Below are 24,949 nucleotides of genomic sequence, written 5' to 3' on the forward strand. Positions count from 1 at the left end.
GGGGATAAGCAGGAGGCGAAGAGTCGAACCAAAAATACTAGAGTCCCCAGAGTTATAGCTAGGAGAGACATTAGACCAATCCCTTCACAAGTCCTAAAAGGACTCAAAAACTAAGCAAGGCAAGATGCAGCCAAATTGGCCTGTCAGTTTCTAACAGGAATTTTTGCTTGAGTAAGGACTGAAGGACTTGGCTTCCCAGTCTATTCCTGCCTTTACTTGTAAATATATAATTCCCTTTAATTTTAATGGGAACAGGACAGGGCAGAACTGGACTATAAATATTTATAATTCATCAAGTTAGTTGGTGAAAAAACAACTCGGTATATTTTGCTCTCTGGTTCTAGGCAGCCAGAAACAGACCGGGAAACAAATCCATAAAATGTAACTCTAGATAACTGGGAAACAAAGTCTGATACTTGTGCAACATAAAATGCTAAGCAAGCGCTATGTGTTGTAGAATATTTAGAAGCACTTGCATTTACCGTTAGTCCAGCAAATCCTTAACACTCGGAGAGTAGCTCTTTTAAAATGATTAATCTCAAAGTTGTACAGATTGTACAAAGATTAATAAAAATGAAGGTTTTACAGATGAGAACGTGTGATGAAAAACAGAGCAGCTTTAAAGAGTTGTATCAATCTAAGTGGTTATAAAAAAAACTCATAAAAGATGACATTCTAATCTGAATATTTAAAAAAAATAATCAAGCTGCAATTTCTCTCTCACACCATTTTTACTTTGTTAAACTGAAATTGTCTGTCTAATGTATAAACCAGTTACAACTTAATCTGAAAAGTTAACCTTTTTATTATTATTTCATAAACCAAAAAAGGGAAGCTTTAGGGCATACTGAGGAGAGTTAGAAAATTTCAGATGAAACGTGAATACAAATTGATTCATGAGATTCAGACTTGGAAGAATAAAAAAAGCCAGAAAGCAAGATTACATAAAACAGGCACCACATTAAGCCTCAATTTAATTGTGTTTCAATGCAGGAACAGGAATTTTAGGGTTTAGAAACAGAGCCAAAAATGAGGCAAAGTGAGGGTGTGGGCTAGTCCCGTTGATAACAGAACATAAAGGAAGAGAAGTAGAGTTAATTCCCTCTGCTAAAATATTTACCATCCTAGCACCCTGGGAAAAATATGTATGGAGACAGCAAAGAGATTCTGATTAGCTATATAGAAGATCATGTTTCTGCCTGCTTTTTGTCTAATACTATACGGAGGGTGGAGCTTAAAGCTGCATTTATCTGCACTTTCCAAGGCAAAGGAACATTAAAAAATGTGATTTCACAGATTACAGCCCTTCTGCCATCTTCAATGAGAAAACCAGCTGGTTGATGAGCAGTTGTCTCAGGGGACTCTACTCTCATCGACTTCAATAGTTTTGGGGATTTTTGACCTCAGTGGAATCAGGGTTTCACCCAACACTTCCCTCAAAATGAGATCCTCAGCTATCAGTGGGAAAGGGGCGATTGAGTGTCAGAGACCATGGGTCATTGCCCATTGCCAATTCATGTTGATTATAGAACTGATCCCACCTAGGAAGTTTTACACCTCCAAATTTTACTAATAATACTGCTATAGGTAAACAGAAAAACGTTTACAATTCACTTGTAAACAAAATCTGTTTTAAATGCAGTTTTAATACTGTTCTACAAACATTATACGTAATTTTCCTTCCAGTGAAACTCAGCAAACAGCAAATGTCCATGAAATACGCTGATCATTTAAAATGCAAGCAAAACCAAACAGTAAGGAAAAAAAAAAAAAAAAAGTTGTCTGGTTATATGTATATGTATGATTTCAGGTGACTGTCAGAAATATAACTTTTACTCGAGCAGCTGAAGAGAAAACTATGTAATATTTCTGTTAAGTCTTGCTGTTGGATATGTGGCTATACTTCTTGCCTACCATGCCATATCATTTCCTGCTTGGTATAAATTATTTCCATGTCCCTTTTATATAGAACTCATCAAACTATCAAGGAGGATTTTATAGTCATGAGGCCTACCTCCACAAAAATACTATAAGGGAAGCCATCATTTTCCACATTGTACAAATAAGAAAGCAACACAAAGATATTAAGGACAGAAGCTGAGGGAAAAGGTGTCTGCAAATTTTGGACATCCATTTTGAGATGTCTGGGACCTGAGTTTTCAGCATAATAACCAAAGGACCCATGGCTTTCCTTCAACAGTATAAATCAGGTCTCAGCTTCTCCAAACAAAATACCACAAAATACCATCAGCAAACAGTGCCATTCACTGCCTTAACCATGAAGTTTTCCTTTCAGATTTTGGAAGTTGCCCATTTATGTGACAGCTCCTGCAGCCAAGACAGCCCTCCCTCTTGTCCACCCAAAGCTCAGAACGGGACTGAGAAGTCTCCAGACAAACAGGCAACACATAACCAAAAGAGCAGCTCACAAGGCAGCAAACGTGGGCTGTTCTTCCCTCGTCCAAGGCCCTGACTTCACATATGTTATAAGCACAACCTGAACTCAGTCTTTGGCATTCCAAATCTAAGTGAAACTCTACCACACAGATTCAAAGCGCTCCGACTACACGGTAGCAGCAGGGGGTTGTCATCTTCCCTAGTGACAACACCTTGCAGAGAGAAGCTTATTTTGGACTATGAGACTTCCTTTTAGCTTGCCAGCAAGTAGAAACATCTAGAATTCAACTTTTAGGAACCTACTCCATGTTCTGGACTAGGTTAGCTGCAGCCTTTTCTATCTGCTTCCCCATATACACCTCTCTCCCCTTCACCTGCCAGTCTCTCACACTGCCACACTCTGTCAGAAGACACCACCTCTGCTCACCTTATGTTCCTCTCTCCACCAGGCAGTGATGCCCAGACAGGCACTCTGTTCCATAGCTTTTAATGCCCACCTTGTCTGGATGCCCAGGCAATGCCTTCTTCTGTTCCCTAATGCTTACACCTGCTGAAGGCACTCAAAGACTAGAACCCGCAGAAACAAAGAAACTTCTTGCCCTTCTCACAACTCAATAGGAATGATTGTTACTGTCAGCTTTTACCACCTGAAGTATTCATTGCCAAATTTCAAACTTTTAATAGGAATTCTATAGCTAACCAAACAAATATTGGCAAAAATGTGAACAGCTAAAACCAGAATGCTTTCAGAGAAACTGCTAGACAGCTCTAGCACAGAAGCTGTTAACAAACCCTGCCTAAAATAGATGGCAATAGCTTCCCTTCAGTATATCAAACCTATGCTGAACATGAACCCCAAGAACAAGCTACTGAACTGGTGGTTCACTGTCAAGTACGAAGTGTACGACCCCTAAGCTTTAGACAATCATGGAGTTGTCTAACTACTTGCAGAGCTTACCAGTAATGTTTTCTTCCTTATTACAATGCACGCTAAGCCAGGAAGAAGTGCTGGGGAGAACCCAAAGCAAGGAGCTAAACAAGGACTGTCAGCATTGGACAGAATCTGGAAGCTCCACATTTCAACAGAGAGATTGATTCCAAAATTCTTCAATTACAAGATCGAGAAAAACATCTGAAATACTAAACGCCTGGGAATCGCTTATGAACAGTTCATATATTTTAAAGATGTAAATCTTGGGAAGAATACCTTATGTTCATGGCAAGTGAGATTGGAGGTACTGTGTATTGTAACTCTCAGCCAGAAAAGACAGATAACTATTTTGGCTCATATTACCAGTGATGAGGCTATGTCTAGCACTGATTTTCCACAGATTCTACAATCTTGGCCTATACCAAAACTTTCAGCTTTGTTTTACCATAGATCACTCATCTTGATTTCTCTTTTTTTTTTTTTCCCCTTTCAAGCATCCTAGGTCACATACTTTACACTGCTAACAGTCTGACTCCTGGACAAGTAAAAAGCCATTTATTTTGTTCAGTACTCCTTTAATATTTCTATTGTGTCTTTTTTTTCACTGAGTTCCCCAAAGAATAACCTCTTCCTTGCTTTAATAACTTGGACCTCAGTCAAGGTTGATGTGTTTCTCCATTTTGCAGGATATTTTCTTCAGAAAAGACAAAACAGTGTCTAATATTGCAATGACTGATCTTTAAAGGGTACAGATTAAAGAGGAAATCACAAACACTTATGGAAAAAAAAAGTAGGAAATAACCTTTAAAAAGAAAGAGTCAGCAGCAAAGACACAGAACTGTACACAACTGTAGGATTTGGGGATCTTCTTAACCGCAAGGGATCTCCTTGACAGATCTCCTCGGACTCAACATAGTAGGGCCATTCCAAGATAGTTTACTATGCTACCATCTGACCTTCAAACACCATTTGTGAATGAGGTAGAAGCAGATCCATTTTTTTCCTTCATCACACTACAGCATTGAACAATATGGACAATGTCCATATTGAATGAGGTTTCCACTGGTAAGGATGGCTATGTGAAAGTGTAGATCTGTGTGGGCTTTTCTAGATTTCTCCTGTTGTTCACTCAAGAGTGTTAACACATGCTTAGGCACCGAGAACATCTCAAAGCGGGCTGGTGACACCTACCTTCGGTAGGGGCGTTTTCATAACCAACCATCCGCTCAGAGCAGAGCAGGCCATCTTTGGCTTTCTTTTGACTCGGATCGAAAGGCGGCTCTTCTGCTCACGGCACCAGTCGGAGATGGGGCGAGGGGAACTTACGGCCGCGCACCACCCCAGCAGGTCCCACTCTGTCTGATGCTCGCCGGGGGGCACCGGGCCACGGGAGGACCTCGGCTGCCGCCCGTCGCAGCGCCGGCCCCGGGGGGCTGCGCACCGCGCTGCTCGCTCCTTGTGCTTCGCTGCCCGCCCGGTGGCCGCCACCCCGGCGCGGCCCCGCGGCGCCTCGGGGCCTTCCTGCCCGCCCAGCGGCAGGAAGCCCCGCGGGGGAGGCGGGCCGGAGCCTCTTCCCGGCAGGTGGGAGGGCGACAATGGCCGGGAGGAAGGAAGCCGGGAGGCGGCCGGGCCGGGACACAGGACGCAGGGCCCGGCGACGGGCGGGAAAGGGAAGAGGGGTGGCAGCGAGGGGCGACGGCTCGCGCAGGGGCGGCCCGGCCGAGCGCCGGGGAGCGGCGCCGGGCTCTGCGCGGCGGCCGGAGCCGGGCTCGGGGCCGGGGCCGGGGCCGGGGGGCGGCTGCGTCGGGCCGGGGCCGGCCGGAGCGAGGGGCTTGGGCCGCCTCAACGCCTGCCGCCCGCCTTGGCCCAGCCGCAGCTTCGCGCTCCCGGCTCCGTGGCACGAGCCTGTGGGGGCACGGGCGGCTGATGAGCGCTGCCAGCCCGGCCAGTAGTTTTTCGTGGTAGTGGCCGGATGCACGTCGTGAAACGCAACGCGAGGTTCACTGGTTAGTGCAGCTACAGCGGGTAACAGGTCAGAGAAAAAGAAAGCGCCTTACCCCTTCAGTGTGGATCCCAAGTTCATTTGATTCCATGTCATGCATTCAAGCTGTGAGGTCATTTGGTATAAATTGTCACTGTTACGAAAATAGCTAGAATTAGAACTACATCGTTGTGATCAACTGAAAACCAATACGTCAAAATAGCAACATTTTGTCAACGTTTTTCAATTTTAAAACAGCACAAAGTTAATTTATCTTACTGAATTAATTTTATCGATGTAGTCATTCAAGAGAAGAGACAATGGAAGAGAGAAGAGAAGAGAAGAGAAGAGAAGAGAAGAGAAGAGAAGAGAAGAGAAGAGAAGAGAAGAGAAGAGAAGAGAAGAGAAGAGAAGAGAAGAGAAGAGGAGAAGAAGCCTGTGAAAAGTCTCTTTTAATCTGCAAGACTGCAAATGTGTAAAGATCTGTAAAGTTTTCCTTACAGGAAAGTCACATCCGATATTGGCACTTTGAAATCAATGAAACGAATACAGGCAGACCTGTGGGCTAACAAAGCAGATTATTTGTTTAAAAAAGGCAAATCTGTTAACTGCTTTAACCGGGAGTGGGAAGGATCACGTGGTTAATGGACTGAAACGGCTATCGTGGCTCCTGATGGATGGGACTACATAGAGGGGCTTGACAAGCCGAAGAAAAATGGAGTGGCTGAGCGATAAACTAACCCCACGACGGGAACGCGCCGGGCTTTCTCCCCGCTCGGTGCCGCGGGCTGGGAACGCGCGGGGCCGCGGCACACGCGGGTGCTGCAGAGAGCGCGGCCCGGGGGCGGCGGGGGCCGGGCGGCCCGGCTCGGCGGGCTCGGGAAGGAGCGGCCCCCCCGGGGGCAGGCGGCCGGGGCCGCCCCGGCCTCGCAAACGGGCGCCGTGATGGATGCCCGACAAACGCACGTCTGCTGTGATGGATCGCACCTAAATCCGCGGGGCTTGGGAAGTGAGCTGATATCGTTCTTACTGCGGAGTTGTTCTTTTTTTTTTCTTCTTTTTTTTTTTTTTTCCCGCATGGCAGGTAGAAGCGACCTACAAAAGTCAGATTCCGGTGGGAAGCTTTTGCATATAAAAACAAATTAAGTGACTTCAATCTCGAAGTATGTGTAATATCATTTGTCAGTATCACTGGACACTATTATTCATTAGTGTGTCTGCACTGCTATTATGCTACTACAATGTCCTGCATATCAGCTCAGGAATTGTTAAACTCTCCTGCAGTTTCCCCATTTGCAATAGCAGCTCGTGCTGGTCTGTGCCAACTACGTTTTGCAATTCCACGAATTCTTCCTGTAATGCTGCTGTAATTAATTCCTCCAGGACCCTGATTTTTATTAGAAGTGCCCGCCCGATGCATTTACAGCAGGAGATTTCCCTTTAACTTTCTTTCTCTTGACAGTTCATTTATAAGAGCCTCCCCCACAATATCCACTTTTTCCCCTCCTTTGCTTTTTCATAAAGCAATACACTTATTCATCTTGTCACTAGCTAGCAGCCACTGTACTGCATGCGGCGGTTGGGTGACAGCGCCCCGAACAAGCCGCTCGGAGACCGGCGCAGCTGCCGAGCGCGGCGAAGCCCCAGCCCGCTGCCCACACCTCCGCCCTCAGAGCCCCCTCCTGCCCTCGCCACCCTACAGCCGCGCTTCGTCCCTCGCTTGGCACCTCCGCCATCAGCTCGGCGCTCCGCAGGGAGCCGCGTCGGGCTCCGCGCAAACCAGGCGGGCAGAGGGCGAGCGGAACCGCGCTCTGCCCTGCCGCTGGGGCGGCCCCGGGTCGTGGCCCCGGGACGTGGCCCCTGTCCCGCGCTGCGGGCAGAGGGGTCGGGGTGGGGGGGGCGCGGCTCCCGCCGCAGCCGGGCGGGGCGAGGATCCGCCGTCCCGGAGCGATCGCACCCCCAGAAGCCCGGCGTTGGCCGCGGGTCGCCCGGGGGCCGCCGGGCACCGAGGAAGAAAGGATCGGGTGTCTCGCGTCTGACGCGTGACGGAGAGCAGGACACGGGCAGCTCCATCTGCGCGGTTTGGTATTGACAGCCCCACAAGATGATCTCACGGAGCTAACAGCCCCGCTCAGCATCTCGGCTTTGAATGAGGCTTGAGTTATGAGAAGGAAAGCGGGGTCTCTGGGGATGTGCCTGCGTTGGTTCCAATCTGAACCGCCGGCCCTCCAAATGGCCGCAGAGAAGACACTAAAAATAACTTATTTTCATTACGGAGATGCTTTTAAAGAGAAACGAGAGGAAGGGGGGGGGGGGAACGTTTCTACAAGGGGGATTAATGTAAGTTGGAGTGGAATAAAAGGAAGTCAAAGCTGAGCAAAAAGGGAACTTAAAAGGAAACCAGTAGTAGATCATATAGAGTTTGTTTTGGCCTGCATCGCAGTATTACCGAGTTCTTGACCTCTGCGCAGAAAGAGCTATAATCTGAACCGAGACTCCTCCACTTTTAAAGTCTTTGTAAGTGTGACTCACAGTAAATTTTCAGCATCGGGCATGTTTACTACATTAAACAGCGCGAGGTAGAAAAGTTCACATCCTCGCCGTGACGGACCGGCCAGCGCCGGCCACCCGAGGCCCGCCGGCCAGCGGGGTACGGCTGCAGCCGGCCCCGGCCCCAGCCCCTGCCCCTGCTCCTGCCCCAGCGCTCCCTGGCAGCGGGGCGGGCTGCGCAGCAAGCGGCGAGCAAGAGCTGCCGGGGCGAGATTGCTGAGATGCTTTCGCTTCCAGCCCGAGAATTACGATCTCCCGGCTAGCGCTTCAAGCTCTCGCCTCCCTGCATGTTTTGCCTTGGTGCGGGAGACGCGGGAAAGGTCTCCAGGCGGAGCGGCAGGCCCTGCCTTCGGGGACGGCACACCAGGACCCGACAGCGCGCCCCGAGGCCCGCGGCCCCTTGCCCAGGGAGGGGGAAGCCGAGAGCGGCTCCGGGCGGTGCCTTGGGGCCGCCGCCCCTGGCGGGGGGCGCGCTGGGGGCACTGCAGGCTCGGCCTGTAAAGGCTGTAAAGCGAGGGCAGAGCGCGCCTGGGCTGCGAAAGCAAAACGGAGCTTCGCCAAGGGACACGGAATAAACATGGCCTTAAAAACAAGTACAGAGATTCCGCCAAATCGGTTTTCGACAGAAAGAGCGCGGCTGGTTTTCAGGCCGCTGGGAACGTGGCTGATGTCTCGCAGGGTAACCGGCCGTCCCTTTTCCTTGACAACTCTTCCTAGGAAGAACAGTCGTGCGGTGGGAAAATCGCTTTTCCCCGGGCTTCCCCCCCAAGAACACGTGGAGGTGGGGACGAGGGTCCCCGAGCTCCCCCACCTGTTCAGGCTGAGCTGCCGGAGCGGGCCTTGTACTGCAGGGGCTCTCCCTCCACCTGGAGCAAGTTCTGCCGATTTACACACCCCATGCACATCAGTATTAGCTCCAGGGAGGTTTACGGGCTTAATCCGCATCCTACCGAGGCAAGCAGGAAACCTGCCGGGGAGCAGAGTCGGATGGAGGCCGAGGCCGGGACGAGATGGGCCCCGCGGCAGGCGGGTTGGGGCCGTGCCGTGCCGCGCCCAGCCGCGCTCGGTGCCCGTCCTGACGCCCTCCTGCGCGGAGGCAAGGCTGGAAGCACGGATCCCACTGGGATCGCGCCTCCCAGCATCGGGCTCGCTCCCCTGCGTGCGAAAATGACCGCTCCGGGGGATGAGCGGGAGAAGTACCCGCCGGGCCGGGCTTTCCACACCCCTTCGCCAGAACCGAAGCTGCCCGCTGGGGAAACGAAGGAGAGGCCGGGAGAGGCTTGGCGCTGGCTCCCCGTGAGGGTCCCGCTCTCGGGAGGAGCTGCGGCCTTCTTTTACACCTCGCCTCCCTGGGAGCCGGTGCCAAGGCGCGGAGCGGGGACAGAGCCCCGGGGCCCGGCGGGGCCCGGCCCGCTCCCGGAGCGGCGGCTCGGAGCTGCCCTCCCGACGCCTCCCCACAAATCATATTTATAGATTTCCCTGCGAGGCGAGCAATCTCTGCCACTTCGGTGCAGGAGTTCTCCCCGCCAATTATTCCGCAGGCTAATCTCTCTGGATAGGCTTCTTTCCTTCCTTCATTACCTCATTCCCTCCTTCCCTTGACGTCAACTCACGTTCATTAGAGAAGTGGCTTCTGGAAGTGACAGAATTTTGTTGTCCCGCGTCCAGTGTTGATTAATCAGAGATGATATGACCGGCCTCTAAGAGGAGCCGCTCGCGGCTTCCTTCGCAGAGGCATATTGTTTTGTGTGCTAGAGTTACTTAGCAACTCGAAGATACGGGACTGGCTCCAAGTTCACAAAAAGTTGAAGAATAAATTTTGGGGAACTTCCCTGCTCACTAAACACGTTGTAAAACTGCGAGAGGCGCGCCCAGCCCCCACGCCAGAGGGAAGAAAATGGGAAACCGCTTTTGCAGCGGGCCCTTCTGTTTGTAAGGCCAGATCGCGCTTAGAGCAAAGCTCCAGATACACCTTTCTCCCGGCAAGGAAACCCCATAGTTGTATTGCCCCGTTCTCAGAAAACAACCTCTCTGCAGGCCGGTCCCCTCCACCCCTGGGAGCCATCGGGAGGGCTTCTGGTCTGCGTGCCGAAGCCTCCGGCCTCTCATTCCGTGCTGCCCGCCCGATCCTCGCTGCCGCCCACCGGCGAGCGCTCCCGCACCCTCCCGGCAATAGAGGGGAGCAGGAGCGGGGGCTCCCGGTTCCGGGCAGGCCGCCACCTTTCCCCAGACGTGGTCCGGCCGCGCCGAGCGCAGGCTGCACCCCGAGGACCGGAGCAGAGGCCGCGGGACGGGGGCGGAGGGGCCGCGGGCACCGCACGGCCTCGGGCAGCGCGGGATGCTCTGCGGCAGGCGACGGGCAGGGCTCCGCCGGGCTGCCCCGTGCCTCTCCTCTCGGCCCGGGCGGTAGGAAGAGCGCACCGGAGCAAATCCCAAATCCTGGGCGCCAGCGGGCCCTGCGCCAGGCGTGTGCCCGCTGCGCTCGGGCGGCTGGCACCTGCCGAGGAAGAGCGGCTCCCCGGAACGGGGACCCGGCCCCGGAAAGCTCGGCGGGGCCGGGCTGGAGGGACAGCCTCTCCTTTCCTTTTCTTTTTTAACGTGTGCATCTTGTTGGGTTTTTGTTTTGTTTTGTTTTTAGAGAAAGGGAAAACTGAACTTGTTTCCTCGCAGCAAAGAGAAAGCTGCTGGAACGACACGTCAGGGAGAGACCCCGCCCGAGCACCCCGCGCGAATCGAGGGGAAGGCAGGCAGGCAAAGCTCCCTGCTGGCGGCGGTACCTGTTGTAGGGGGTCCGGAGGAGCAGGGCCTGACTGCCCGTGCAGCTGTCCGTGGGGGTGTGACAGCCGTACACCGGGGGAGGCACCGAGTACTGCTGGTCCCCTGCAGAGGAAGCGGGAGAGAGTTAGCCCCGGCCGCGTCCTGCAGTGGGGCAGCCCAGGCTCTGAGCCGGGCCCCAGCAGCGGCGCCTGGAATTACCTAGCGAGGTCTGCTGGCTGATGGGGTCCTCGTGTTTGAATGAGTGGTTTGTAAACTGTGCAGCGTGGTGGGACGGCGTGTGGCCGTAGCTCGGAGTCCCATCGAAAGCCACGGTGCTGTAACCTGCCGGAGAGAGCACAGCGGGGTTAGGGGGGTCACGGGCTGCCCGGCCTGGAGCCCGCCGCCAGCCTCCCGCAGGGCGGCTCCACGCCGGCGTCGAGCAAGAGGCGCCGCCGCGGGCTGCCCCAGCTCCCCGCCCCGCCGCTCCTGCCCCGGTGCTGCTGGGCACGGCGGGGGAAAAGCCGCGGCAAGGGTTATGCCCTTCCTTCGCGCTCCCCAGAACCCGCCCAGGACCGCAACCGGGGGGCTGCGGGCGCAGGGCGGCGCGGTGGGAGCCGGGGGCGCGGGGCAGCCCCGCGGGAGAGGCGGGCCGGGCAGCCCGCTCCCAGGGGCGGACAGTCGGAAGTCTCGTTCGTGTTTAAAGAGAACAGATCGGCTTCGGTAATAAAAAGGATGTTTTCGTTAATTGTTGCTCATATTAAAGAGGAAGATTCCCATCTGCTCTGTGTACTCCTCTGCCGTTTCCAATTTAGAAGTTACCCTTTAATCTCTCTCTTTTTTTTAAGAGCAGCTTTCTGAAGAGTCTGCAATAAAGAGGCGGAATGTTACATGCAAAAATAAAACTCCTCCTTTCAGCGAAAATTGCTCTCCAAAATAATAAACAGCCTATTTTGTTTCCTACGCCGAGCAGATTCAGATGGAAAGAGACCACCTCTGCTGACCCCGGGCCGACACGAAATCGTAAATCAGGTGCTTGGACACCAACTTTCATTAATGACTTGGAGCTGGCTAAACAACTTCAGCTAAAAAAGTAATTACAAAGTAATATTATCTCAGAGGCTTCTCGGCTCGTCAGCATTTACCCCGAGAACCGAGCTCCTCCGAGAGCCGCTCTTCCAAAAAAACAAACCAAAACAAAAAGCCCAGCGCGGGCTGGGAACACAACCCAAACCAACCACGAGCGCTCGCTCGCTCGCACGCTCCTCGCTCGCAGCCGACTTCTTGCAGCACGGGCATCCTCTGCAGCCCCGCCTGGGAGCGGCGGGTGGCCGGGGCATGGCTGTGTTAGCTGCTACGGGGGTGCTCGGCGCTGCACCCGCCGCAGATCGCTAACCACAGGGGCTTTGCCGAGACACCGAAGTGGGGAGGCAGCAAAGGGAGCCGATTGTGGCTTCTCCGTTTTATTGTCTCTGCAGACAGATCCTGCGACATTACAGGGTTTAATTAACCTGCGGAATTGCGCAGGAGAAATGAAGGGGGCGATGGGGCGGGAAAACCAAACCAAACCAAAACAACAACAACAAAAAACAACCTGCAGACTTTGTAACCTTCACCTTTGCGATGATTTTAAGCTGGCCCTAGCACTCCGGGGCCGGGGCAGCAGCGGGCTCACCCTCTCCCGGCCCAGGCTACCACCCATGCCCCTGCCCTAGGAGCGGAGCAGAGCAGAGCAGAGCGCCTTTCGCGGCGATGCGAGCAGCGTTGACAGGCCGGTACCTCACGGACTCCCATCCCACAGCTGTTTCTCGCTCCTTATCTCCTCCCTTAGCCCTCAGGGTAGAGGCTCAACCTTCAACTCCCTTTTCCCCTTTTCCTTCTGTCTTTTTTTTTTTTTTAACTTTCAGAAAACACTGACACTTTCTACGCTACTTTTGGCCCGACGCAGACTTTTGGTGACCTTCAAAACTCAGCTCGGAGCAGTACGATGTTTTGGCCGCATTTTCCGGTGTTGCCTGACCCAAAGCTTCAGGAATGTGATAAGAAAGTTGAGTTCTGAACCGAGCTGCCGATAGCGAGGTCTCTTTAATTAGGGCGTTATCAGAGCCAGGCCTGATTAAAATGTGCTGAAAATAATTGAAAGTTGTACATCTGTTGGAGAACGGGGCCCGCTGGAGGAATCCAGTTGTTGGAGGAGCCCAGCTGGATGAAAGAGACAGGCGAATGAGAAGAGGAAAATTGGGCAGAGGTTTCAAAGCCTCGGCTCCCTACCCCCACACCCCACCCCAGACTTGGCAGAAGTGTCATCGCAGAGCCAAGGTAACGTCTTTCCCACGGTCGAAAGAACCCGCTAGAAAACCAAGAGTTCAACCTTGAGGAGAGCGAAAGCAAGAACATTTCATCCATCCCCGAAAAAAAAAATTTAAAAACAACCAAGGGAAAGAAAAAAAAAAAAAAGCATACACCCTTTGGCGAATTCCCTCTTTCCGAAGGAGCCGGCCGCATGTCGCTGCAGTAGCGGTGGCCGAGCCCCGGCGCTGCCCCGCGGCGAGCGGAGAGAGGCAGCCGCCCCGCAGCGCCCGCTCCCCGGGACGCGCCTTCCCCCGGGCTCTCGCAGGGCTCCGGAGCACCGGAGCCGGGCCGGGAGGTGCGAGCAGCTCCTTCTGCAGACAGGTACTGCCGCCGGCACGGCTCCGCAGGCACACGCACCTGCGCGGCCGCCGCGCCCGTAACGGGGCGCAACCGCAGGGCGCGGCTCGCTGGCTCGAGCCGGCAGCCGGGAGCCCGCAGCCTGCCGCTGTCCCGGGGAGATTGCGGGCTGGGGGCTGCGGGGGCTGCCCGCACTCGGCCCTGCTCGGGGCAAGGCCGCCGCCAAGGCGGGCGCCGTGCTCTTGTGCGTTAAAGGCTCCGCTTCCCTTCGCGGTGGTTAAAAACGGGCCGGCTTTAATCCCCTCGCCCTCCTGGTCACTATTTCTGCGCGGCGATTAAATACCCTCTCGGATACCTGAAATCCTTTCGGATCTCTAAACCAAAACCAAACAGATGCTCCGCGCGACTTCCAGGCCTGCTGGCACCGCCGCATGGCACTCCCGGGACTCGCCGCCCGCCCGGCGCGGCCGAGCCTCCTGCGGGTCCCGGGGATGCAGCGCATCTCTGCCGGCCGGGCTGCGGCCCTGCCGCCCCGCTCCGCTCCGCCTTTTCCGACGCTGCAGCCCCGCAGCTGGGCGACGGCAGGGGCAGGGGCCGGGGGCGGCAGGGCCGGGGCAGCGGGACCGAGCTTGCCCTTCGATGCAGACGTCTCCCCGGGCCGCCCCCGCCGGGCTGCTCGGAGCTCCCACCTGGCCTCGGCCTCCTCCCTCGCCCCCCGCCCGCCAGGGCGCAAGGGGACAGCCCGAAGCGACCGGCTCCCGCCGGGGCCATCCCCCTCGGCCCGGCCCTGCGGCGTGGGCTGTCAGCGTATCTGCAGGCCTGAGGCCGTCCCCGGGCCGCGTTACCAAGCGCCGCCAACAGCGCGGGGCCGGCCCGAGCCGCGGGGCTGGGCTCCGGCCCGCTCCGGAGAGGACCCGGCGACCCCACGCCGGAGGCTCCGAGCCCGCGGCGACCGCTGCGGCCGGGCCTCGCAGCCCCGCCGCTTCCTCCCGGCCGTCCCCGAGACAAGGGGCAGCGGCGGCCCCACGGCCCCGGGCCGGGCAGTGCGGGGCCGGAGCTCCACGACACGCAGCTCTGGGGCCGGCGGGAGCAGCGGGAACCACGGCCCGAAGCTCTGCGGGCTCTGCCTCCCTCGGCGCGGTAGCACCAGCAGCACGGAGAAGGAAGGGCCGGTGGCCGATAAGCCCCGTCCCTCCTGCGGGGCTGCCCCGAGCCGGCCCCGCAGCCCACGCGAGTTTGGCAGCAGGGTGGCAGAGCGGGGTGCGCGGCACCGCACAGCTGACCGCCGAGATGCTGAAAAGAAACCAAAAGCCGCCCCTGCGTGCGCAGCCCGGCCTGGGGAGGGTTCGGCGCTCCCGAGGTCAATTCGGCAAGAGGCGGACAAACGGCCGAGGGCGTGCGGGGAAGCGGCTCGGGGCTCCCGCGGCTCCCCGGGGCGAGGCTGCCGCCGTGCCGGGCGGGGAGGTGGCGGGCAGGGCCGGTTCGCCCGACCCCGGCCGGCCGCCGCGGGCCCGCTGTTTGCATCCAGCGAGGCTACGCGGGTGTCCCCGGGGACGGCCCCCGAGGCCGGGGCGCCCGGCAGCGCTGCCCTTACCCTGGTTGCGGATGGCTTGCTGGCTCTCCAAGCAGTTGGGCAGGTAGGGCCCGTTGGGGAACATCCTAGCCTGGCTGGAGGGCGGCTGGCTGGGCGGCGGGGCGCCGAAGGGCCCGTAGCGGCAAGCCCCGGCCGTGCCCGTGAACTGGCCGGAGAAGTGGACGGTGAAAGCGCTCAGGTACTGCTCCTCGTGCGGGTCCGACCCGTTCCAGCTCGGCTCCTGCTTGATGAAGGAGTGCGGCCCCAGCGAGCCGTAGGAGGCCCCCGGGGGGAAGTCCAGGACGGGAGCCCACTGCGCCGCGCTGCTCACCGGCATGGTGCAGTTGCTGTTGCCCGGCAGGGAGGGCACGGAGGGCAGCAGCGCGTTGAGGTCTCGGACGTCGGACCCCATCTGCTCGCAGACCTTCTGCCTGCCGCCGGGCAGCCAGTCTCCCGCCGGGCCGCACTTGTTCCAGGACACCTGGCCCCTGCCTGCCAAGCCGGAGGCCGGCTCCGGCTGCAGGCACCAGGCCGGCGAGCTCAGCCCTTTGGGGGAGGTTTGCTCCGCGACGCAGCTCCCCGGGTCCAGCCCTGCGGGAGCCGGCAGCAGCGACAGGGCGAGGTTGTTCTCCAGGATCGCCTCCGGGGTCGCGCCCGCTCGCAGCGCAGGGCGGTCGGCGTGCGTGCGTGGCTGTGTGTCCGCCCGGCTGTGTGTCCGTCCGTCCGTCCGTGCGCGTGCTGGGGGGGCACAGCCGCCTCGCACGCCTCACCTCGGATGCCTGCTCGCCCTCAACTTTGCAAAGCTCAAATAGAGGCGCTTGCCGGGGAGGAGGAGTCAGCCACGCCGATCCTCCATTCACACAACCTCCGCCGAGGGGCTGCCCACAGCCCGCTCTGCTGCACCGAGCCAGGCCAGGCACGGGGGGGAGGGGGCCGCGCGAGCTGGGGACGGAGGGGGAGAGGTTACCGGGGGAGAATATATCTCCCCTACACATCACTCCCACCCTTCCTCTGGTGCAAGCGCCACTAAATCTCACCCTAACATCCCTTCGCTTTAGGAGACTTGGCGAGACTGTTAGAGGGATCCAGGTGGCCAGTAAGTACGTGCTGGACGACTTCCCCTGCCAGCTCTGTTCGTGGCCCGGGGGACTCCCGAGGGCGGCGGGGTCGCGGGCCCCGGGGACCGCGTGGAGAAGCCGCCGCCCTTGCAGGATCGAGGGGAAGTGACCCAGCCCGGGCCGGGCGGACCCAGAGAGGGGAAAGTGTCTTTCCAGGTGCCTCTCCCCCTGGGGGAGGAATCCGCGCCTCCCCGAGCTGTTGCGGGCTGTCCGCCCGGCCCCGCTCCGCAACACGCTCCGCCGCTCCCGCTCGCTGAGCGGCCCCGGGCTGGGGGGCCCCGGCCTGGCCCCTCCAAGCTGCCCTGCGAGAGAGGGAAGGGAGCGGCTGGCCAGGTGTGTGTGTGGGGGGGGGGGGGGGGGGGGGGGGTCGCAGCGCCATAAGTAACGTGCTTTTGGGGGATTCACCTGGCACTGCTCCCGGGAAGACCCGGACTCTCCCTTCGCTCCCCAGCCTCCTGGACAGCAGCTCCACAGCACGCATCCCGGCCGCGGTGCTGGGAGAGCCCCCGACGGCACCTTATCCATCAACCCCCAAGCGGCACGGCAGGTTTTGGGACGGCCCCGGCAGCCGGGGGGCCCACGATCGTTCCCCCCACCCCGAGCGGCTGCCGAGGCAGGCAGCCCCCGCGGGACGCCGCTGTGCCCGCCGCGGCCGGGCGCGTCCCGGTACCCGGGGCAGACGCGAGCCCGCCGCCGCCCCCGCGGGAGCCGCTCTCACCAAACGTGGGACGAGGGATCCTGCCCTCCTCCTTCCTTCGAAACCACTAGTTAATAATCAGCCGCGCTGGGGGAAGGATTAGCTCCTACGAGCACGCGTGGGGCAGCTCCTCGGGGCTGCATTTCGATGCAGCGCGCTCGCAAACCGGAGCGTGCGGAGGAGGAGCGGCAGCACCGCGCCCCGGGCCGTGCCGCTCCCGTCGCTGCCCGCTGCGGGGCACGAGGATCGCCCAGCGCCCAGCCAGCGGCACGCAGCCCCCACCCCCGGACCCCAAATGTCCCTGCCGCGACCCCAGGGGGAGGCTGAAGCTTAACCCCGAGGCGGGGAGCCTTTACCTGCCGCTGCACGGATCGACCCCGATGTCTTCCCGGTGGCAATTTACGCCGCGACCTTCCCTTTCCCCCGCGGCACTAAAGGTTGTCACAGAGCATCGCCGACCTTGAAGCGACGTCTTAAAATTCAGACGGTAAATGCTGCAACAGAATAAATTAAAACGGCCCGTTATTAGAGGAACCAAGTGTAATTTCATTTTCTCTTTAAACTTCTTAACCAAAACCGTCGGGTTTTGTTATGGGTGAAACGGTTTTAATTTTCACAAACCGTCCTCAGACAAATTGCTTTTAAATCACCTGTTTTGATGTGTTAATAAACCTTGTTGTTACAGGAATTCGCTTGTAGTATAACAGCGAAAGATTTGGAGATTATCTGTGCCAATATTAAAGATCGTCTAAGTCTACAGGCTCCGCTGCTTTTTACGAGTACACACACAACTAAAACAACCTCGGAAGGGGGTCGGTAGCTGCACCCCACACGTAGGGCGGGCAGTGCGCTCCCCTTCGCTCGCCCTGCTGCCTCCGTGTCTGTTCTGCCCTCCCCGTGCCCCCGGTCCCCTGGCCCCACACCCAAGGGCTCCCCCGGGGGACCGGGGAAAGGTGCAGAATCGGCATCCCGTTAACCGCCGGCTCTAAAATCGACAAAGTACATACATATACACACACATACATACATACAAGGCTTTGGTCAATCTAAGCAGAGTATTTTATTTCACGTGAAAACTAGACTTAGCACAAACAGAAAGTCCTTCCCGCAGCAGAACATTTTTCTAGCTAGCGCGCTTTTCTCTTTTCTTGAAATAACCTGGCTTGCTAAATCTCCCGGGAAGGGAAGGAACAACGTTTTCTTGATCGCTTAGGACTGCGTTCTTCCACCTAGAAAGAAGAGCAGCCGAAGTCCTTCCACACCGTCGCCTCTCTCTCATTCCCCAGCGGATACAACCAAGCGCTGAAACAAAAAGCGCCCGTGGCCATCAGCGCATCCTCCCTCCCCGCGGCTCCCGGCAGAGCCCGCAGCGATAGCGGGGAAAGCAGGGCACGGCCGGGGGGCTCGGGGTCGCCAGCTCGGCCGGGCACAGCGCCGGACACCGGCATCTGCCTCCTGCAGGAGCACAGCAGCCTGCCGAGGCACGGAGCGGCCCGGCACGGAACGGGCGAGCACGCCCCGGAGATGTGCCGGGCCAGCCTCGGCGGAGCGGAGCGGGGCAGCCCGAGAAGGGAACACGGACCCTCCTACCCCGCGCCGGGCGGGAGGCTTTAGGCAAACAGCCGGAGCCGCTTCCCGCAGCCAGTTCATTGCATCCCGCATCTGGGAGGGATAACACCTCCCGCTCCATTGCGGAGAAGGGGCACTTTTCCAGCCGGAGCCACTCACCGGCGGCCCATGCCAGGAGCGCTGGCGGCGGCAGGTCCCGGGGGCAGCCGGTCCCCTCCGAGACGCCCCGGCAGGCCGGGGGACATCGCCCGCGTCCTCCCGGAGGCGCCGACCCCGATCCCGGTCTCCCTCTGAATCACCCCGCGGCCGGACACCCGGCCGTCCCCATCCCGGCCTCGGTGCCAAAGCCGAAGCACGGAGCGGGGAGAGGGCAGCGCGGGGCAGCAGCGGCTGCTCTGCCGGCTCCCGACCCAGGAGGGCAGGGACTTTGCGCCCTCTCCCCTTCAAACTCGACCCGATCCAAGTCTCTGCCGGGCAGCAATTGGGGTGAATTGTTTGGCACGCTACTCCCTAGCTATGGGAATTCCGGACAAACGGTCCATCTTCGACTGTGCTCGAAGGCCAACGCTAAGAAAGCAAACAACAGGTATTTCTTGGGCGAGCATTATTCTGCGGAGAGCCCCACTCGATCCCGGGAAACCCGGGCTGGGGAACCTGCTGGGAGCTGAGCCCCGCTGAAGCAGCTTCCTGCCACGCTAACCGGTTAGCGGGCCGGGAATTCTCACTGCGCTTTGCTGACCTCCATAAACGATCCCCTCGCGGTAAGAAGCTGGAGGAGACTGGTTTAAACAGAGATAAATCCCCAGCGCTTCCAATCCTGTTCCAGCCGCTCTCGGCACACAGGGGGATCTGTCTCCTTTCACTCAGGGAGCCGATCAGAGTTTGATTATTTAAGTGCCAAGAGCAGCAGAAACAAAGCTGCGGACCATCTCCAGGAGCGCCGAGGGGCTGGGGGAGAGGGGCAGGAACCCGGCACCGCGGGCCCGATCCTGCGCCCCTCAGGAGCTCCGGGGGCTGCGGGCACCAGGGGAGCCGGGAGCCGCCGGCCTCCCCCGGCGGGGCGGAGGGGCAGCGGCACTCCACCCGGCCCCGCTCGCCTCCCCCCGCGGGGCAGCAAGGCGGCTCTGCCGACGCGCGGAGGGAAGGAGCGGAGCGGGGCCAGGCCGGGCCGGGCCGGGCCGGACAGGGAAGGGGCCGCCCCCGCGCCGCCCGGAGCCGTCTCGCAGCGCCCCCCGCGGGCGGGCGTCCCGCTACGGGCCCCGCCGCCGGTCCGGGTCCTCGGTGCCGCCGTGCGGAGAGCCGGTGCCGGCGGGTGGCCGGGGCTCGGGCCATTATTTTACCGTAAATCTTTGCAGCGCTGGAACTAATTACGGAGGGGATGTGTCTCAATTTGTTCCGCATTAGCGCCGAGCCGGGCCGCGAGCCCCGAGCACGTGCAGTTGATGAGCCGAGCCGAGCCGAGCCGGGCCGGGCCTGGCCCCGCACCTGCGGAGCGCCCCGGCACCGCGCTCGGCTCGGCGGCGGGAAGCGGGGCCCGAGGCTCCCGCGGAGCCGAAGCGGGGAGCGAGCCGCTAGGGGGGAGCCCCGCGGCAGGGACGGGGCCGCCAAGGGTCCCCGCGCCTGCTGCCCGTGCCCAGGCTCCGGCCGGGACAAGTCCGTGGACGGCGGGTACCGCTGGCGCCTTTCAGACGGTTTAAAAGTCGCGGATATCCAAGGGGTGTACTCGTGGAGCTGCTGTTAAATAGCGATTAAGCTACTACATGGAAGTCTTATAGGTAGTGGGTACTTAAAAAAGAAAAATGAAAAAAAAAAAGCCGCTAGATAATACACTCAGGTCTTTGCATTATCTCTAATAGTTCTGAAGGCATTAACATTATTATTTTTGGAGGGAATAAACAAAAAATACTCCCAAACTTGGCACATTATACAGATGAAGGTGACTGAGATCGAAGGAATTAATTTCTCCCTGGTTGTAGAATGCCGATCCCACTATAAAGGCTTACTTAACTCTAACTGTCGTAATATAGAAGAAAAATCAGAAACAATAGCTGCTATGTGCACAGATCCTAGTAATTCTCAGCCTCCTGGAATACCGGCTTTAAATACAGGTGCACACCTGAAATGTAAAACAGACATTTAAAGATTCAAAAGTGGTGGGAAAGATCCAAGCTAAGCGAACCTGCTGTGCCCACTCACACACTGCAGCCTTTCTGGAGCTCACGGCTGACCGAGGGCTGTTTGTAGCTGACACCGCGAGCAGCCACAGGTCTCCCACCTGCAGGGCGTTACAGAGCGGGTGCAGAACACGATGGCTCCTTACCAGTTTCTCCAGTAGACTTCACGTGAACATGTTTTGCTAACCACTAACCATGCATGCTTTTATGTTTCTTATGTTTCAACATCACTGTTGAACAACTGCACCATAGCAAAGCAAAGTCCAAATCTCACTTTCCTCTTGCAAAGCTCCGTTTTTTGCAGCACCCCTGCACAGAGATACCCTTTCAAACGGCCCTCTTCAGTGGAAAACAAGTGGTGCTCCAGTGAGGCTATTCTGTTTTACTTCAGCTGAGGATCTCAATCCTCTTCACAGGATTTTGTTCTAATCCTACAGACTTCAGAAGAATTCATGTACATAAGCACCTGACTGAGTGTGCTTTAGGGCAAGAGTGGTTCCGCTGAAATCAGGGCTTAAGGACTTCAGTCCATCAGGGTGTAACACCTTGCACCATGCAGCGGGGAAAGCCAAGCATATCCTCTTTGGATGTCATCCTGTGTCATCCTATGGATGTCCAGTGACTGCAAAAGAGAAGCAGTGAAGATAATGTGCCTGATGCCTAAAGCAGACGAGGAACAAAGGCTCCTGGGTTCTAGTCAATGCTTTCTGCATCCTCTGGAGAAATAGAAGAGGTGATGGCGATTTCACCAGAACACCATGGCCTCTAGCAGTATTTGTGGAGCGCCTTGAGACCTTTAGTAAGCAAAGAAACTCGTACGCTTGCTGCACTACACAGCACAGCTCTGTGCGATCCGCCAGCGATGCGATGTGCAAGGGGGGGTGGCAGTACGTGCTGGAGCTGGAGAGCAGCTGCAACACGCTGAGCCCCTGCTCCCAGCCCCGTCAGGGCGGCTCCTTCACAGCTGCTTGCCATGGAGCCAAGGCGCAGCCCTTTAGCTTCGTTCCTAACTGAGCATACCCAGTCCTTCACTTAACCGCAGATATATAATGGTACACCTCTCTTTTCTCTCTCTGGACTGTACGTACTGATACGTCTGGATTGCAGCAATACACACAAAAAGCAAATAAGCTCATTTTTTTTCTTATCTGGAAAAAATCTCAGCTGGAAGCAACAGGCAGGAGAAGTGTAGCTCCAACCAAAACAGGAACTTTCCAAGTCCTTTATTTTGAGGCTTCTCATTCAATGTATTTTTTGTTAAGACCAAAGCTTTGCGGCCATTCCCTCCCTTGTGTATAATACTGCTGCATGTGGTGTCTGGTCTGACTGCAGGGCTGAACGGTCAACTCCATGACTCCAGTGCCTCAGTCCAGGAGAGATCTTCTGCAAGCAGTGACAGAAGGCCTGGTGCTCCCCACAGGACTGAGTACAACCCAACTGGGCTGTGCAGGTGCCTGTATGGTCCTGTATGGTCCTCATCTGCATGTCACTGCAGGACTCGGCTATTTCCATGCTTGTCACCTTCATTATTCAGCAGCAGCCTCTGCTGACCTCACTGGGACCCGGACTGGGACCCGGACTGGGACCCGGACTGGTCTTGCAAAACTCAAGCTGAGACTGACGCAGGGACAGTTAGAGACGAACCTTGCAGGGAGAGGTGCAGGAAGAAAGGAGAGGAGGGAGGGAGCCCATGTGCTGAACTTGCTTTAGAAGTCCATTTTCTTTTTTTTTATGAGACATGGGAGATTCCTTTCCCTTCAGATTTATGGATTTTTGATTCTCCTAAATTCACCTGAGTACTGTTATGACACAGGAACTAAAATCACCAAGAGTGCCATAGCCATCGAGTCACAGACTCTTAAATTGCTCATATCTACGACTTCCTTGTTTTTCCTTCCTATTACACCATAACAGCGTTCGATGAATTACAAATCGGAATAATTTCTGCTTGAAATACTCTTGAAATATTTAAACCTCTCTTGAAATATTTAACATGTTAGTTGAAAAGAAAGAAACAAAATAAGGCACAAAGAAACCCTGTTAACTTGTTATTTATGATTTTTAAATGAATCAGTGAAAGGAACAGCTAAATGAGTGTGATTCCTTTCTATAGATTGCACTGTCTTAGTTTAATAGCTGTATGGACAGATTTGGAAGTAGCACCATCAAGCTAATCAAGATACTTAAAAAGTTTATGAGCAGTTGCTTAGAAAAAAAACAAGATAAAGCCTACGGAAATCTGATACTAGTTAATGGTGCATTTATTCAAAACATAATACTGACTTCAAGTCTCCATAAATCCTTTGCAAATGAAACTTCCATTGTGATCACTGTTCCAGATCTAAATGATTTATTCATTTTTTTCTTTGGTAGACATTAGATATATCTCAGAATGCACAAGTTATGCACCTATTGATACAGAGTTAATCATGCCCCCATGAGATAATACATATTACTTTCAAATAAGAAGATAATTCAAAGGAGTATACCTATAATAAGATTTTTTTTTGATTTATTAGTGTATTAACTTACATGAAAACATAACATTTTTGTGTGATTTGTTTCAAAACTCAGGGCTTCCACATTTCCAACCACTTAGCTCTTGGGAGCAGAGCAGATGTTAGATTGTGTAAAGTTTCAAAACCGAGTTCTTAGCAATATTTCTCTCATTGCTTCACCCTGAGCAGCAGCATCCTTTGCAATCTCTACGTACATTTATTTGAGGAAATGTGTTCTACTGCTTTGAGCAGCTGTTAGAATACAAGGAGGATAGTGAAAGGCCAACCAGAAGAGATGTACCAGGAAAACGGTCTGTCAGCCCATTTTTCTAACTCAATGAACTGAGCTTCCCAATTCATGGAAGCCATGTGGTCTTCACTACCTCTGGGTTTCTTTTCTTTTACATGCTTGCCTCTTCAGAGTTCAAATCAAAATGGATTCTCAGTTATCAAGTTACTCCAAAAACCTCTGGGCAGAAGTCAAAATAAGTTCAGCAAATTGGTTGGATATCAGCTAAAAACACGCTTAATTTTTCATCAAATAAACTCCTCTCAGAGGAACTGTTGGAGCCAACCTTATCCAAGACACCAGATCTGTACTGAAATAATTCTATGTATGGGTGACATGAACACCCTTTAATAGCTACATATTCTTCATCAGGGAGTGGAAGCTCTTGTGTAAGTTGTGTAAGTTCTTGAATAATTTTACTTGTAATATTAGTCTCTGTTTAAACATAAACAACTCTCCAGTCAAATAACGGTTTCAGAATATTTCATACTTCCAATATGCTCCACTCCAACACCATCTATCAATAATATCCACCCAGGTATTGTGAAGGCTTAGGTTTAGGCCCAGATTTATCAGTACATACACAAGGGCATATGCAATTGCCACCTAATGCATCTCCAGAGATCATGTCCCTTCAGACAGCTGAATCTAACCTTGTCGTCTCCTGCACTTTGCATCAAAAGAACAGGATCATTCCCACAGCCACAGTACACGCATCTGCATGCACGAGTTCACAGGAGGTAGGTTTTCTTCATGAACCGTAATATTAGTTAGTAATCTTAACCAAAAGAGAAGCCATAGGCCAGCCAGTACACAAGGGATGAGAACTGCCCATCAAATGCAAGGAATCCAAAGAACCTCAAACACAGTTAAAAGATGGGAAGCACTGTCCTGTCCTGGATGCCAAGTTATTAGGTGACTACAGAGCTATGCTTTGTGAAGTACTGCAAGGCTTTGAATAGTCTTGTATAACTTTTCCCAAATCACAGAAGTCCCCTGGGAAACTTCAGTAATCAAACAAGATCTCGTGGTCAGGAAGCTTTTCTTCATTCAGCCAATTTTATTTCCCCTTCATCATTCCATCTATTACTCATTACATCCTCCTGCCAAACGCGACATAATTCTTCTCTCTCTCATGCTTACATATTTCAGTCCCATATAGACCATTATGTCCTTTCATCCCAGCTTTTCCTATTGCTTATTCAGGCTGCATGTATTTAGTCCTTTTCATTTTTCCTGCTGTCCTCCTCTGAGCTCTATCCAACAGCATCTCTCCAGAATAGAGGCACTCCATGTTGAACGAAATAATCTGCAAATAACTGTATTTGGCAATCTCTAAATGTAAGGCTGCAAAGAAACCCAACCAATGACTAAAACACCTTGAATAACTGCGTGAGAAACCAAAGCCATAAAATCGTCAAATCAGGATAAGGAACTTTGGGTGACATTGCAAGATCAACTTCACAGGCAGCCATCAACTAATGGAGTCTTCAAAAAATTCCCTGATCTGCTTTATGGTCCCTGTCTCAAGGAATGTGTCATTAAGCACATATTTGTAGCAATCTTTACGTACAAAATATTTTATAAGCTTCCTCTCACTGTGCCAGCAGTAAGATACTGCATATTATGCTTATAATCTTGTAACAGATTCTTGAGACACAAGTTCCAAGATAGTGAAGTTCGTGTAAAGACAACTTTTTGCCCAATTAAATCACTTATTTTTGAGTAACTCATGCATAAAGCATCAGAACATACAAATCACAGTGTTA

At 55.0% G+C, this 24,949-nt stretch overlaps 1 protein-coding gene across 11 annotated transcripts in view; it reads right to left on the reverse strand.

Annotated features, from left to right (window-relative positions):
- Positions 1-24,949, reverse strand: part of WT1 (WT1 transcription factor) — a 96,356-nt gene that overhangs the window by 30,830 nt on the left and 40,577 nt on the right. For 2 of the 11 annotated variants that reach the window (XM_040558731.1, XM_040558730.1), the window contains exons 1-4: positions 14,857-15,819; positions 10,836-10,958; positions 10,637-10,739; positions 5,386-5,463 (exon numbers count right to left, since the gene is read on the reverse strand). In XM_040558731.1, the coding sequence (XP_040414665.1) occupies positions 5,386-5,463; positions 10,637-10,739; positions 10,836-10,958; positions 14,857-15,247 (695 nt within the window). In that variant the 5' untranslated portion in view covers positions 15,248-15,819. Of the gene's footprint in view, positions 1-5,385; positions 5,464-10,636; positions 10,740-10,835; positions 10,959-13,617; positions 13,642-14,856; positions 15,824-17,006; positions 17,438-24,949 lie in introns of those variants that run through there. The other 9 variants (XM_040558735.1, XM_040558727.1, XM_040558726.1 and 6 more) reach the window with 9 other exon arrangements.

This window comes from Cygnus olor, chromosome 5 (genome assembly GCF_009769625.2).
Source record: "Cygnus olor isolate bCygOlo1 chromosome 5, bCygOlo1.pri.v2, whole genome shotgun sequence".
In the NCBI taxonomy this organism is placed as follows: domain Eukaryota; kingdom Metazoa; phylum Chordata; class Aves; order Anseriformes; family Anatidae; genus Cygnus; species Cygnus olor.